The sequence below is a fragment of the Thermobia domestica genome, chromosome 9 (assembly GCF_964235325.1).
Source record: "Thermobia domestica chromosome 9, izTheDome1.hap1.1, whole genome shotgun sequence".
NCBI lineage: Eukaryota > Metazoa > Arthropoda > Insecta > Zygentoma > Lepismatidae > Thermobia > Thermobia domestica.
This window is the reverse complement of record NC_137462.1, coordinates 174,546,884-174,559,935: the sequence shown is the minus strand read 5'-3', so window position 1 is coordinate 174,559,935 and position 13,052 is coordinate 174,546,884. Positions and strand designations below refer to the sequence as shown.

The window sequence follows — 13,052 nt, the reverse complement described above, 5'->3', positions numbered from 1 at the left end:
TGACAACTCATTTTTTGTGCCAAAACAGATTGATATGAGACCCCAGGTTTATTCCTATAAAACATTTTTTGACTTATATGCAGTATTATAGTAATGCTCCCATTCCATTATTGTCATTACTATATGGATTTCGTAAGTGTCTGTTACACTTCTTTGCTGTATTTATTAAAGAATTGCCAGTATTAAATAAATTTCTCCCGCATAAGAGGAGACATTTCAATTCGTTAGAATGTTTTTTCAAATGAAACAGTATTGATAATAGTAGGAGAGAAGAGCATACTAAAAAAAAAATAATTCGAAAGGAAGAAATAGGATAATTGGCATATTATGAGACATGAGGAAATCACCTTATTAGCTATGAAGGGTATTGCAGAAGAAAAAATATATAATGGCCTCGATTGAAATACACATATTAAGTAATAACATGTAGGGAAGGAAAAATACACAGAAATAATTAATCTGCCTCAGAATGAGAGAAAATTGAAAGCTGTATCAAACCAAACAAATCGTAAGATTGCTCACCTGAGGGAGAGAAAATATTTGTTCTCATTGGTGACACAAACAGGTAGTTCGTCATTTATCAGTAGCCTTGTTTATATTTGTGTAACAAATCTATTTGTGTCTTCACTAATATTAATTTATCAGCCTTCGGTGGGACATTTCTTTTCCTTCTGGTTGGGGAATAGATGGGCTATGAAATATGTATTTAATATTATTGTGCATAGTATATCAGAATTGGTACTGTACGGTATATGTAACTGTGAAATGAATGATTTTCACATCTACAAAATCAATATAAAATCAAGAACACAAACTAAATTATCTCTATGCCTATAGAACCTAGAGGTTCAATGCTGCATTTACGAAAACTTTCTATTAACTTATGTCCTTAGCAAACTAGATCCAGTTTCTATTTTGTATTCCTATTTATACGAGATCCATCTTAAATTTCCTACCACCTGCGCCTGAGTCTATTTATTTATTTATTTATTTATTTATTTATTTTCGTCTTAGGAATTATTAGGTCATGGCTTCGTCAGAAAGTACAATTAAAAAGGAAACACACTTTACATGATACTATACAATGAAAAGAAAACTAAGACAACAACAATTATACGATACTATAATAAGAGCTTGAATAATTTTTAAAAATTAATTATCGTTTATAATTATCTTACTCGACACAAATTAATTTTTCATCTTCGACTTACACAGAAATGTCTGTTTGAAGGTAATCGTCTATGGTACTGAACAGTTGATTATGTAACAGTATTTTCACTTTATTATTATTATTATTATTATTATTATTATTATTATTATTATTATTATTATTATTATTATTATTATTATTGCGGATTTGATATTTGCTTAACTGAATTTGGAAGTTTATTATATACTTTTATTCCTATGTGATGTATCGAGTTTTGAGATTTTGTTAACCTAAAGTTTTGTATATGGATATGATTGGTGGGTCTCGTATTTTATTGATATAAGTCGGAATTTGATTGAAAATTTCGCTTATTCGTATGTATATATGATGCTATTTCTAGAATATACAAGGTAATGGTAACATATTTAGCCGCTGAAAGAGTGATCTGCTGGATGTATGAAAGGAAACTGATAACATTGTTCGTAGTATCTTCTTTTGAATTGTAAACACTTTTTTGGCATGGCTGGTATTACCCCATAAAATAATTCCGTAAGAAATTAATGACTAGATTTCTGAATGAGGTAAACTTTTTTGCTTAGTTTTCTCAATAAGCCATTTATATATTAAGTTTGAGTCTACAATCAGTTTCAAAAAATGTAAGTATTAGATACCTGTACGAATTCCCCATCTAAATTAATTTCATGGATATTTACAGAATGTTGTTTTCCGGCATTGAAATTTATTATTGTTGTTTTCGATGTATTTGTGTTTAGTTGGTTCACTTTTACCCATTCCGTGTGTTTAATTGTCAAGTTGTCAAATGTTTATTCTTCAGAGCAAGAGTTATTTAACATTTCAACCAGAATACTTGTGCCATCGGCGAAAAGAATGGCCTAGTGATCTCCCTAATAGTCTCTTTTCGATTGGGTTTCCAATTAAAATTTTGGAAGTATTCCTAGTTCATTCCATTCTGCTTACATTATCTGTCCGCTTGGACCTTCTAGACTTAATGACTCTGACCATATTAGGTAAACCATAGAAATTATGCAGATGCTCATTATTAAGTTTTCGCCATTCTCCATTCGCGTCCCTCTTGGGTCCAAATATTCGCCTCAGATTTTTTAAAAAATACTTTTAGTTTGTATTCTTCCTCAAAGTAAGTTGACCATGTTTCGCAACCATACAGCACAACAGGCAAAACTAAAACAGTTTGTACTGAATAATGTCACAAAGACCCTGCTTTCAGTCAACACATATTTTCTTCGTGGAAATGGTTTTGGTCTGTTAATGGTGATAAGTGCCAACTTTGTCGAAAGTATTACTTGATATTTTAATGTATTCACAGTTTTCAGTATTACGGTCATGGAGAATTTCCATATATTTCTTTTCCTTCACATTTACTTCTAAACGCATGTCTCTGTAGGCATTTAATAAAAACTCTGCATTTCTTTTTATTGTCCTCATATCATCTCCTAGCAAGTTGACATCATCAGCATAAAATCATGAACATAAAATATGGAAATAATCTTTATGAGAATCAATGGCGGCTCTTAAAAGAAATCATAATCATCATTATCATCATAGATGTTTTGTCATTATCGGCAGCTGAGAAACCTCTATACATCATGATCTTCAACTAACCTCTTCGTCTTCGTGTAGGAATGTGCTGTTTTAACGCAGTCCATCAACTGCAGCCTCTTTCGCCCCTCCTTATTTTTTCTTCTACCGTACCTTTTTAGCAAGTCCTTAATGATACATGAGGGAAATCATATCGGTAGAAAGTAAACTTCTATCTGTAGAAACTAAGGGAAGGAAGCATACCTAATGTTCTAGAGCTATAGTCCGAGTCACCCGAATTGGCGCATGGCGTCAGCCAATAAGCTTGCAGCGCGTTGTTACTAAACCTTCACAAAAAAATCTAATCATACATAATTGTCCACAATACGAACAAAATCAATTATGAATAATTTCATTCCTCCCTGAAGATTTAGTAACAGCGCACTGCAAGCTTATTGGCTGATGCCACATGCCAATTCGGGTGACGCGAACTATAGAACATTAGTTAAGGTTTCTTCTTTCGGTTTTAGTGATATATTTTATCTTCTACCGATGTGACTTCCCGCAAGAGTTTGAGATCATAGACATAGATTCTATTCTGATTCATTACAAGGGTAGCATTGATAAGGTTTTATTGTGGAGAGACAGGAAAGTAATGGCATCCTTTGTTATTAGACAATATATATATATATATATATATATATATATATATATATATATATATATATATACTAGCAGCGTTCACCCCGGAACGCAATAAACTTTGTTACTTAGATAATTTTTACTTTTTCGCTTTCAAATTGCAGTAAATGTTAACATTATAGCGCCTGTCATTTATGTTAACCCGCCGAGTGACACGGTCATGCGGGTTGCATATAAATACGTTTATTTTTATACCTATGATGAACTAATAACAAAGGATTTGTACGTATGGACACTTGAATGGTCAATTATCTCAAGACACTGGTAATTAAAAATTAAAGTGATATGATAAAAACCATCTAGGGTCCAAATCCTAATAACCCCCCAAAAATGAAAGAAATTGGTTCAGCCGTATTAGCGTGATGAGTTCACAAAGGATTTGTGCGTTCTCTTTTATATATATATATATATATATATATATATATATATATATATATATATATATATTGCAATTTAGTAATTTTACCAAACAATTAGGAAATCCCAAGGACCGGAATGAAGGGAGTGCTGTAGTAAGGAAGAAGTATGCAGGAAAGGTTTGTACTGTATTATTCTTTTTTACATGAAATCTATATTGGTTTTGCCTTCCTGTCCGGACAATGGAATCTGTTCCGGCCAGTTCTATATGAGAAGCGAATTCGAATAAAAATGCCACAAAGTAGCTTAGTTAATGTGTATGAATGCTTTCTGTTAAAACCTCGAGATAAATAATAATAATAATAATAATAAAAACATTCATTCTATTTACCTGTAGCATATTAAGGAAAAAAAGAAACATCAACAATGTTAAAGCCGACATTGCCTTGTCGGAGGCTCCTGATGCCTTCGCATGGCCTCCTCCCCTATGAGAGACAAAAAAGAAATATATAAATATTTGTATAACAGCCCAATTTTATGTTGCAATTCCTCCGATAATAATAATAATAATAATAATGATAATAATAATAATAATAATAATAATAATAATAATAATAATAATAATAATAATAATAATAATAATAATAATAATAATAATATATTAGAGTTCCTTCACATAATCCCACGAACAATCGATCTATTTTATGTAATAACAAATTAATTGGTACTTCACTATTTATTAGTGTAGAGAATATAAACAAAAAATCTTCTGAAAATCGATCTATTTAATGTAAATTTTGCGCTACTTAAAAAAAACAATATTTAGAATGTGTTATCAAGTAAATAAATAAATTCTCCATCTGGTATATTGTGTATGAAATTCCAATTGTCTTTTGTTTGATGTACGTTTATTTTTATCTAATCATGTTTCTTGTTATATATATATTCTTTAGAAATTTTATTTAATTTCATTAGTGTTCATTATATTTCATTTTGTTATACATTACATCACAAATTTCAATTTAATAGATACTTGAGTAGAAATAATGTTGAACTTTTACTTTGTAATCTAAGCTTGTATTAAGTTCGTGTTAACATATAATTTTGTATCTGATCGAAATATTTTGATGTACCATTTCTTTTTAATTTGTTTATTATGTTTTACTTTGTATTTACTTTCATGTAATTCTCCATTGTACATTATTTGTATATTTGTGACCATTTATGACTTAGGTTGTGGTCACTACTATCAATAAATTCAAATTATTATTATTATTATTATTATTATTATTATTATTATTATTATTATTATTATTATTATTATTATTATTATTATTATTATTATTATTATTATTATTAAAGTATTTGAATCATTGAGTATGATGACAGTTCCTTCTTTGTATATATTTGAAATTCTCAAATTACTTGAAGTCATTTGCATAACATTAAAAGAAATGGTGATACTCACAATCGTATTGTAAGTAGTAAGTATTGCCTGAAGCTCAACTTCACTTTTAACCAATCGTGTGGCATTTTTCGGTTCAAGTTTCAAGAGTAATTCAGGCCAAAATGGAATGCAACCCCCGAAGATTACACGAGGTATAGTACGACGCAAATGCGCTGAAAATCATCAAAATATCATTAAAAACGTCACTGTTGGACTAAAATAATTATAAAACCTATGAATATTATAGGTAGCTTCTTTTTACTGTGACGTGAAAAGATTTAGGTACTTTACCTTGCTATGTAGTGACTAGTGCCGATAGGTCTACCACATTCAGACTGCTGCTTATTAAGTTACACAAGATAAATTTACTTGAGCATTCTTAAATACAATATATAACAAAATATAGTGCTCTGTTAATATATAAAAACGAACGATTCAGATGTCTAAAACAAATGAATCATGCTCCTTTTCTTTCCTTTAGTGAACCATTATTAACACTCTATAGACTACTATGAAAAAGAGTGGCAAGGATAGTATGAAAATATTATGAAAATAGTTCTTGACACTACTTCTAATACGTACAGCGAAATATCTATAATTCCGCGATATAAAAATTATCGCCACTTAGGATTGCAATTTCTTGATATTTTACTATTATTTTCCCAATTTTACCTTTTATGTCTTCTTCTTAGTAAATCTATTGTTCCTAGCTCTGATTTCTTGTCGTATTCCGAAGAGTATGAGAAAGGCTAGCACTAGAGTTCTATCAGCATACAAGTTCAAGATACCATAATATTTATACTGTGAAGTTTTATTAAAATAGCTAAATGTAATGGCTGGAAAACAAGAGCTCCACTACAAGCAGGAATCTGGAAGAAGGGCCCCAATTAAAAGCAGGCCCCCATACATATAGGGCTTGGAAACGGGGCTCTATTATGAGCGGGACTGGGAAACGTCGTCCTATTATAAGTGGAGCTGGAAAACAGGACCTCATTACGAGTGGGGGTTTGAAACAGGGGCTTCATGGCAAATCGGGCTTGGAAACAGGAACCCATTAGAAGCAGGGTTGGGAAACAGGCCCCCATTACAAGGGAGGCCCTCATTACTTGCTTCATAAGAGCCTAGTGCATAATACCAATACCGTTGTTGTATGTGCGTTTTATCTTATTTACTTTCTCTTATTATTTGGGAATTGTTACAGCAAGTTTTTGTTTTTAGAATTTTTGGGGGGCCCCAAAGAGAGTGGGATCCTATAATAATAATAATAATAATAATAATAATAATAATAATAATAATAATAATAATAATAATAATAATAATAAGAAGAAGAAGAAGAAGAAGAAGAAGAAGAAGAATTGGGGAATACTACTATACCTGCACGAAAGAGTAAATTGAGATAAGGCTGGCCGTATATTGACCAGAGGACAAGACATTAACTTTAGGTCGTCAATGCAACAAAGCATCGTATCACATATTCACTCGAACATGTGTTAAACAAAGACTTCTCCAATATTGCCACTAAGGCACACGTTCAGGCCTCTCTCTCACTGTTTCTTCCTTTCTCTGTCTTTCTGCGTCGTTTTCTAACTCCCTCTGCTTCAGCTTGGCTGGTCTTCGTCTGGTCAATAAGCAACCAGCCTAACTGTTGTAAATCTTTCTTCGATATGGCCTCGACTTCTAAAATGCGTTGTACAGGTAGGGTGCGTCATTTCACGAACATTAATATATAGATAAAACGTGAACTTGTTCATTGTTCCTGTATAATTTTTCAAAAGCTTTAGTTAGGTTCGGTAGTTGTCTAACCAAGGTGCTTTTCTTACATCCGACAGCTTATAACTCTGAAAGAGGCTTTTTTTTTAACTAATATTTGTTGGACTCCTTTGGTTGTTTTGGTGAAAACTTTTCTTCGCTAAATTATAGATAGAGAATTTATGTCAGCTTATGGACTATATCTATCATTTACATTTTTGCGCTTAGTTTCAAACATCCAAGCTTCTTAAAATATCGATTTTGACCGTTGTTTGCGGGTTACACTGTTTCTCCATTAAGTCCCTCCATTTAGTAACACTACAATAAGTTATTTCTATTAAATAAAAATATTATCGAACTTACCCTCCATAACCTTGTCTCTCAATAGGCAAATTATAACCAACATTACCAAATCGTTCCATTTGAGGTCGGTAGAAATGGCTTCTTGTCATTCCATACAAAGACATGGTAACTGAAAAAATAAATATGAAAATACAGGGTTGAAAGTACTCCTACTTCAATTATAGTATGCTCACACTATTTGTCGCAGTGTTTTTACCATCTTTCGTTACACTATACTCGCTCGCACTCCCTTAAAATTAAGAAGTGGTGTTAAATGCAAATTCTGCTTCATTGCTGAAAAAAACTAATGTGTGTAAGTTGTTAGCTTCAAAATCATTACATTATTATGTAAAGGATTTAAGTTTATTCATCGTGCTCCCAATACCTTTTTTATTTTATTTTTATCTTTTTTTTTAATTGTGGTGAATATTGCAGATACACTTAAGCCTATCGAAAAATTACAAAATCAGCTGTCTAGTATTTACAAAGTACTGTTATCTACCATTACAGTTTCAGTCCTTTTTACAATGGTTTTTACTAGGTCAATACCCATTTTTTTCCCCGTTTGATTCAAATCTTTTAACTTTAATTTCAATCACTTCCATACTAAATACAGCTCTGAAATTTTATATAGACACATAAACGTGATGACAGTCAATATTTTCACATAACTTTCACTCAAACTGATCATTTTAAATATTGCTCTCTAACTGTATATATATCCTATTCCGCTATGCAACCAAAATTGTTCTGGAGTTGCCCGGTACAATATAAGATCCAGTGTTAGATTTGTTTCACATTGGAAATTACGATAGACTTCAAGAACTGATTGAATCTGAAAACATTTTACCATAAAAACCAAAAAAATAATAATTGTAAAAAACAAAAAGAACAATTAAAAATAATGTTTTTAAAACGTGTTCAAAAAATGGAGAAAATACGTATTTTGATGGAGTAAAATGTAAAATCGCAGTAAGATTAAAAGCATTAAGTGCTGTTCAGTAGTTGCTGACGAACTTTTCTACCCGAAAGGAAGAATGTTAACGGTACTTTACGTAATAATTATGTTCTAACATGTTCCTTTAATGGATGTTGTCAGAGGTGGCGTGTATGTCATTATGGGTTGATGACCTGCTTACGTGTGTTTCTTTTTTTAGTTGTGCTGACATGGAAAGGTTATGTGCTCTTTTTCGAGTCTGTATGCGTGTCTGTAGAGACTTTATACTGGATATTTTTAAAAATAATAATGGAAATTTGAATTAAATCTGTTGATATGATGATACGTCATTCTGTATCACTTACTTCCGTAGTAGTGATTAAATTAATAATCCGTAGTAGTGATTAAATTAATATTGAATATATTACACGAGCAATATGTGAGAGAATAAAAAGATATTTTCCTCCGGGACCCTTAGCACCAGAGGTGAACGCTGTATTGTACTGGGATCGAATCCGGGACCCTTAGCACCAGAGGTGAACGCTGTATTGTACTGAAAATGAACCCGGGACCCTTAGCACCAGAGGTGAACGCTGTATTGTACTGGGATCGAATCCGGGACCCTTAACACCATAGGTGAACACTGTATTGTATTGAGAATGAGCCTGGGACCCTTAGCATCGGCGGTGTATACTGTATTGTACTGAGAATAAACCCCGGACCCTTAGCATCGAAGGTGAACACTGTATTGTACTGAAAATGAACCCAGGATCCTTAACACCAGAGGTGAACGCTGTATTGTATTGAGAATGAGCCTGGGACCCCAAACACCAGAGATGAACGATGTATTGTATTGAGAATGAGCCTGGGACCCTTAGCACCAGAGGTGAACGCTGTATTGTACAGGGATTGAACCCGGGACCCCCAAACACCAGAGGTGAACACTGTATTGTACTGAGAATTATTGCAATTCTCACATGTAAATTGGCGAGAAAAAAAACATGGGAAATACGAAGTGTGTGTGTATGATTGAATGGTTTATTTATTTATTTTGTTAATATTCATCGTTTTATTGATTTGTTTATTTTTTATAGTTAACTCCGTGTTTACAGTCAAGTTTAAAATACGGAGTGACTGATTTGTTCTTCCGTCTTTGAGAGAAGGCGAGCTTAGAATGAACACAATTTTATTTTTGTAAATGCCATTACTTCCGGGTCACTGCCTTATACGCGTGTCCCTTTTGCTTCCGTTAGAACATTGAGTGGTGACACAGATATAGAATGTCAATATACTTTCTACTTTTATTTCCGCTTGTACTGAAATAATCTTAGACGATTTCTCCTTGCCGTTAGAACTCTGACTGGTGACGTACTGAAATATCTTTTCCATTAACTATGATTGTCACTGCGATACTTATCGGCAGTGATGAAGAAGACAGATAGAAATTTTATGTTTCTTCCCCCTTTAGAAGATGTTTTGTGGCAATATCTGATTTTGGCAGAATATCTAATATCTGATGAAAGTTTTACATGTAAGCATTTTCCTGAATTAGATGAGAACCGTACATAGCTACAGGCCCAAATGTCGATCGATACCCTGTCTGAATGAGATTTCTCCAACGGTTGACGAACTTGTAAATAAGAAATTTTTAGATGTCTTGCCGTAACACTGAATAAACGATGTTAGCGGACATGATGACTTTATTTATTTATAATTAATGAAATCGGGTTGAAAACCTGATGAAAACATGATGCTTGGGGAGGGACATAATGAAATCCTTATATATATATATATAGTATTGAAATAAAGTTTGTTATTATTGTTTTTACACAGTTCCATAGTGTGTGTGTGTTGAAAAACTTTATTTGTGTGATTATTGAACTTTTTTCGTCAGTGATTTTAACAGTACGAACTTTGATTTTTAAGGTGAGAACTTTTTTAAATGCTAAACTGATATGTATTATTCACTTAATTATAATGAAAGTTTTTTTGAATAATTATTGGTAAACTACACGCTTTGCTTTTGAGAAACATTATTGGAGGAATAAACCTACGACCATTTTGTAATCATGCAAGAGGGACATTATTATTATTATTATTATTATTATTATTATTATTATTATTATTATTATTATTATTATTATTTCATTCTTTCGCTTCTTATTTTTATATTCTCCTTTCTTATAGAAAGTCGTAATAGCAGCTACGCTGCGAACTATTAAAATATTTTATTGGTTCGTTTGCTAAGCAAGCTCAGAACACTTGTAGTGTGAACCTAGAAATAATTTTGAAAATATTTTAAAATAAGAAGCTCATAACACTTGTAGTGTGAGCCTACAAATAAAAGGGCTAAAGACGGACCATTTACTTGTAGAGATTTATTTGCTTAATTATAGGATGCTTAATTACAATATGTTTGATTCATTTGTTACGATTTTTTAACTGTTATACCGATCACTTTAAAATCAATTATACCTAATATATATATATGTACGTTGTACAGATTGGACTTGAACTGTTTAAGTAAGCTCATTTGCCAATAGATGGCATACTACTACGCTTTGGCAACACAGCTATAATCTTTTAGGAACGCAAATGTTTGAACTAAGACTAGTATTTTCAGAAAGAAATGTTTTAGTCTTGGGGAGGGGGAGGGAGCGCTTTTTCCCAACATTATCGCGTTTTAATAGTAAATATTACTGAATGTTAGTTATTTGCGTGGATGCTAGCCACATAACGCATACAATAGCTTTAATGTTAAGAAAGAAAATTTACGGAACCCCTAAATACACTGGTTATTGATCACTGTCTTTTGATTTGAAAAAACTTGTTGTGTATCCTCGAAGTAAAATGAAATGATGTCCCTCTAACTAAGGGGGTTTTGCATGTCAGATATATTGCCTAGATTTTAACAGTATTATAGCAAAAGAGAATTACGTACGACTATTATAGCAAAAGAGAATTACGTACGACTATTGTAACACATAGCTATAACTGGCGGGGGCCATTTTCCTTAGTTATAGGTGACCCTAGATTTAAACAGTATTGTATTACAAGGAAGCAAAAAGAGAATTATGTATGCCTATTGTAGCACGTACCTATAACTGGCGGGTCCCTTCCCCATTAGTCACAGGCTTACTTAGAAAAAAAAGAAATGAAATAAATTTCTAGTACTATTTTATTTTGAAAATCAGTATACAAAATATCAATTTACAGAATATATGAATGAATCCTAGTCACTATTTCTAAAGAATGAAATGAAATCTTTAAGTTTTACGTCCCACGGTTATGCCGGTTAGGCTAAAGGAGACGGTGAAGATGTGAGATGAATAAAATGGTGGAATGAAGAAAGTGGGAGGAAACGGGAGAACCCCGAGAAAACCCACGCACACGGTGTTTGTCCACCACAAAGTTCACTTGGCGGGAGCAGGGTTTGAACCCGAAACCCCTAGCACCAGAGGTGAACGCTTTACCACCGAGCCACCGCGGCCCCCCAGGCTTACTTAGATTTTAACAGTATTATATTATAGCAAAAGGAAAATCACGTACGACTATTGTAGCACGTAGCTATAACTGGCGGGGCCCATCAGTTATAGGCGACCCTAGATTTTAACAGTATTATATTATAGCAAAAGGAAATTATGAACGGCTATTTCTACCATGTTTTACCAACTGATACCGTGTTCCCATTAGTTAGTCCCTACAATTGCGGGTTTTTCTGAATAGGTAATAACATGATGATGATAATAATGTTCAACTGAAGGTCCATATGTGTTGGTGGGTCTTCCTTAGGGATTTGTAATATAATGAACGTTTGGTGGTTTACTGATAGAAGAAGAATCAACTATGCCCTCACAAATTATGTTTTATTAACAGAACACAACTGCGAGAAGGGTTTTTGGTACTTATTTAATGCTGTTAGTAGTATTTAACGGATAAAAAAAAGAAATATATATCATACTGTACCTTTAAATATAAGTATATATATATATATATATTCAGGACTAATAATAAATACGTCAACACGATGCACGGAGGTAAACTAAACTAAAGTTAATTTAAAAGTTTTCCGACAGATGTCACTGTTAGTGGTGGGGGGGAGAACACTTGATAGAACATGATATAACATGTATTTGATGTGTACGCTTATCATTTTTTCTTACGTCGGCGTGCGTTAAAGATCACAGAGAAAGCTTTCGTGATTATTAAACCTATTTTAATAGTATTAAATAAAGTATACAGGATTATCACTATATTTATTGAAGCCTGTTTTATTACAGACATTGAAGCTGTGCTAAGCGTTGTGGTGCTAGCAATTATATATATTAAAAGTACCGACTATCCCAGTTGAGATTTCTTCTTTTTCTTTTTGTGGATTGTGAACGGAGAACTAAGCCTTGAAAGGTATGTATTTCTTATGGTTATTATGATTTTTTTTAAAAAAAGAAAGAAATTATATAGTTTTTTAATTGTACTTGACTTGTATTTAACCAATATTAATGAACAAAGAGAGACTCTCTCTCTCTCTCTCTCTCTCTCTCTGTGTGTGTGTGTGTGTGTGTGTGTGTGTTTGTGGATATTTTTTAATAGAATAGTTTATAATTCAATATAAGTGAATATATTTAATGATTTTTCATAAAGTAACTTGATTGATTTCTATTTACATATGAATAATTAACTAAAGATGATTAATTTTTCTTTTATATGATATTATCATGTGAGCGTTGCTTAAAAGAAGTATTTTTTTTATTAAAGTGGAGTTGATTACTCAAAATAGTTTTTCTTTGTTTTTTATTTTTAGATGGATTTCT

The 13,052-nt window shown here is 32.2% G+C and overlaps 1 protein-coding gene across 1 annotated transcript in view; it reads right to left on the bottom strand.

The window, feature by feature from the left end:
• LOC145694204 (uncharacterized) overlaps nucleotides 1-13,052 on the bottom strand; it is a 78,733-nt gene that overhangs the window by 24,681 nt on the left and 41,000 nt on the right. The window contains exons 2-3 of the mRNA XM_081770319.1: nucleotides 7,326-7,434; nucleotides 4,158-4,251 (exon numbers count right to left, since the gene is read on the bottom strand). Of these exons, the coding sequence (XP_081626445.1) occupies nucleotides 4,158-4,251; nucleotides 7,326-7,429 (198 nt within the window). The 5' untranslated portion in view covers nucleotides 7,430-7,434. The remainder of the gene's footprint in view (nucleotides 1-4,157; nucleotides 4,252-7,325; nucleotides 7,435-13,052) is intronic.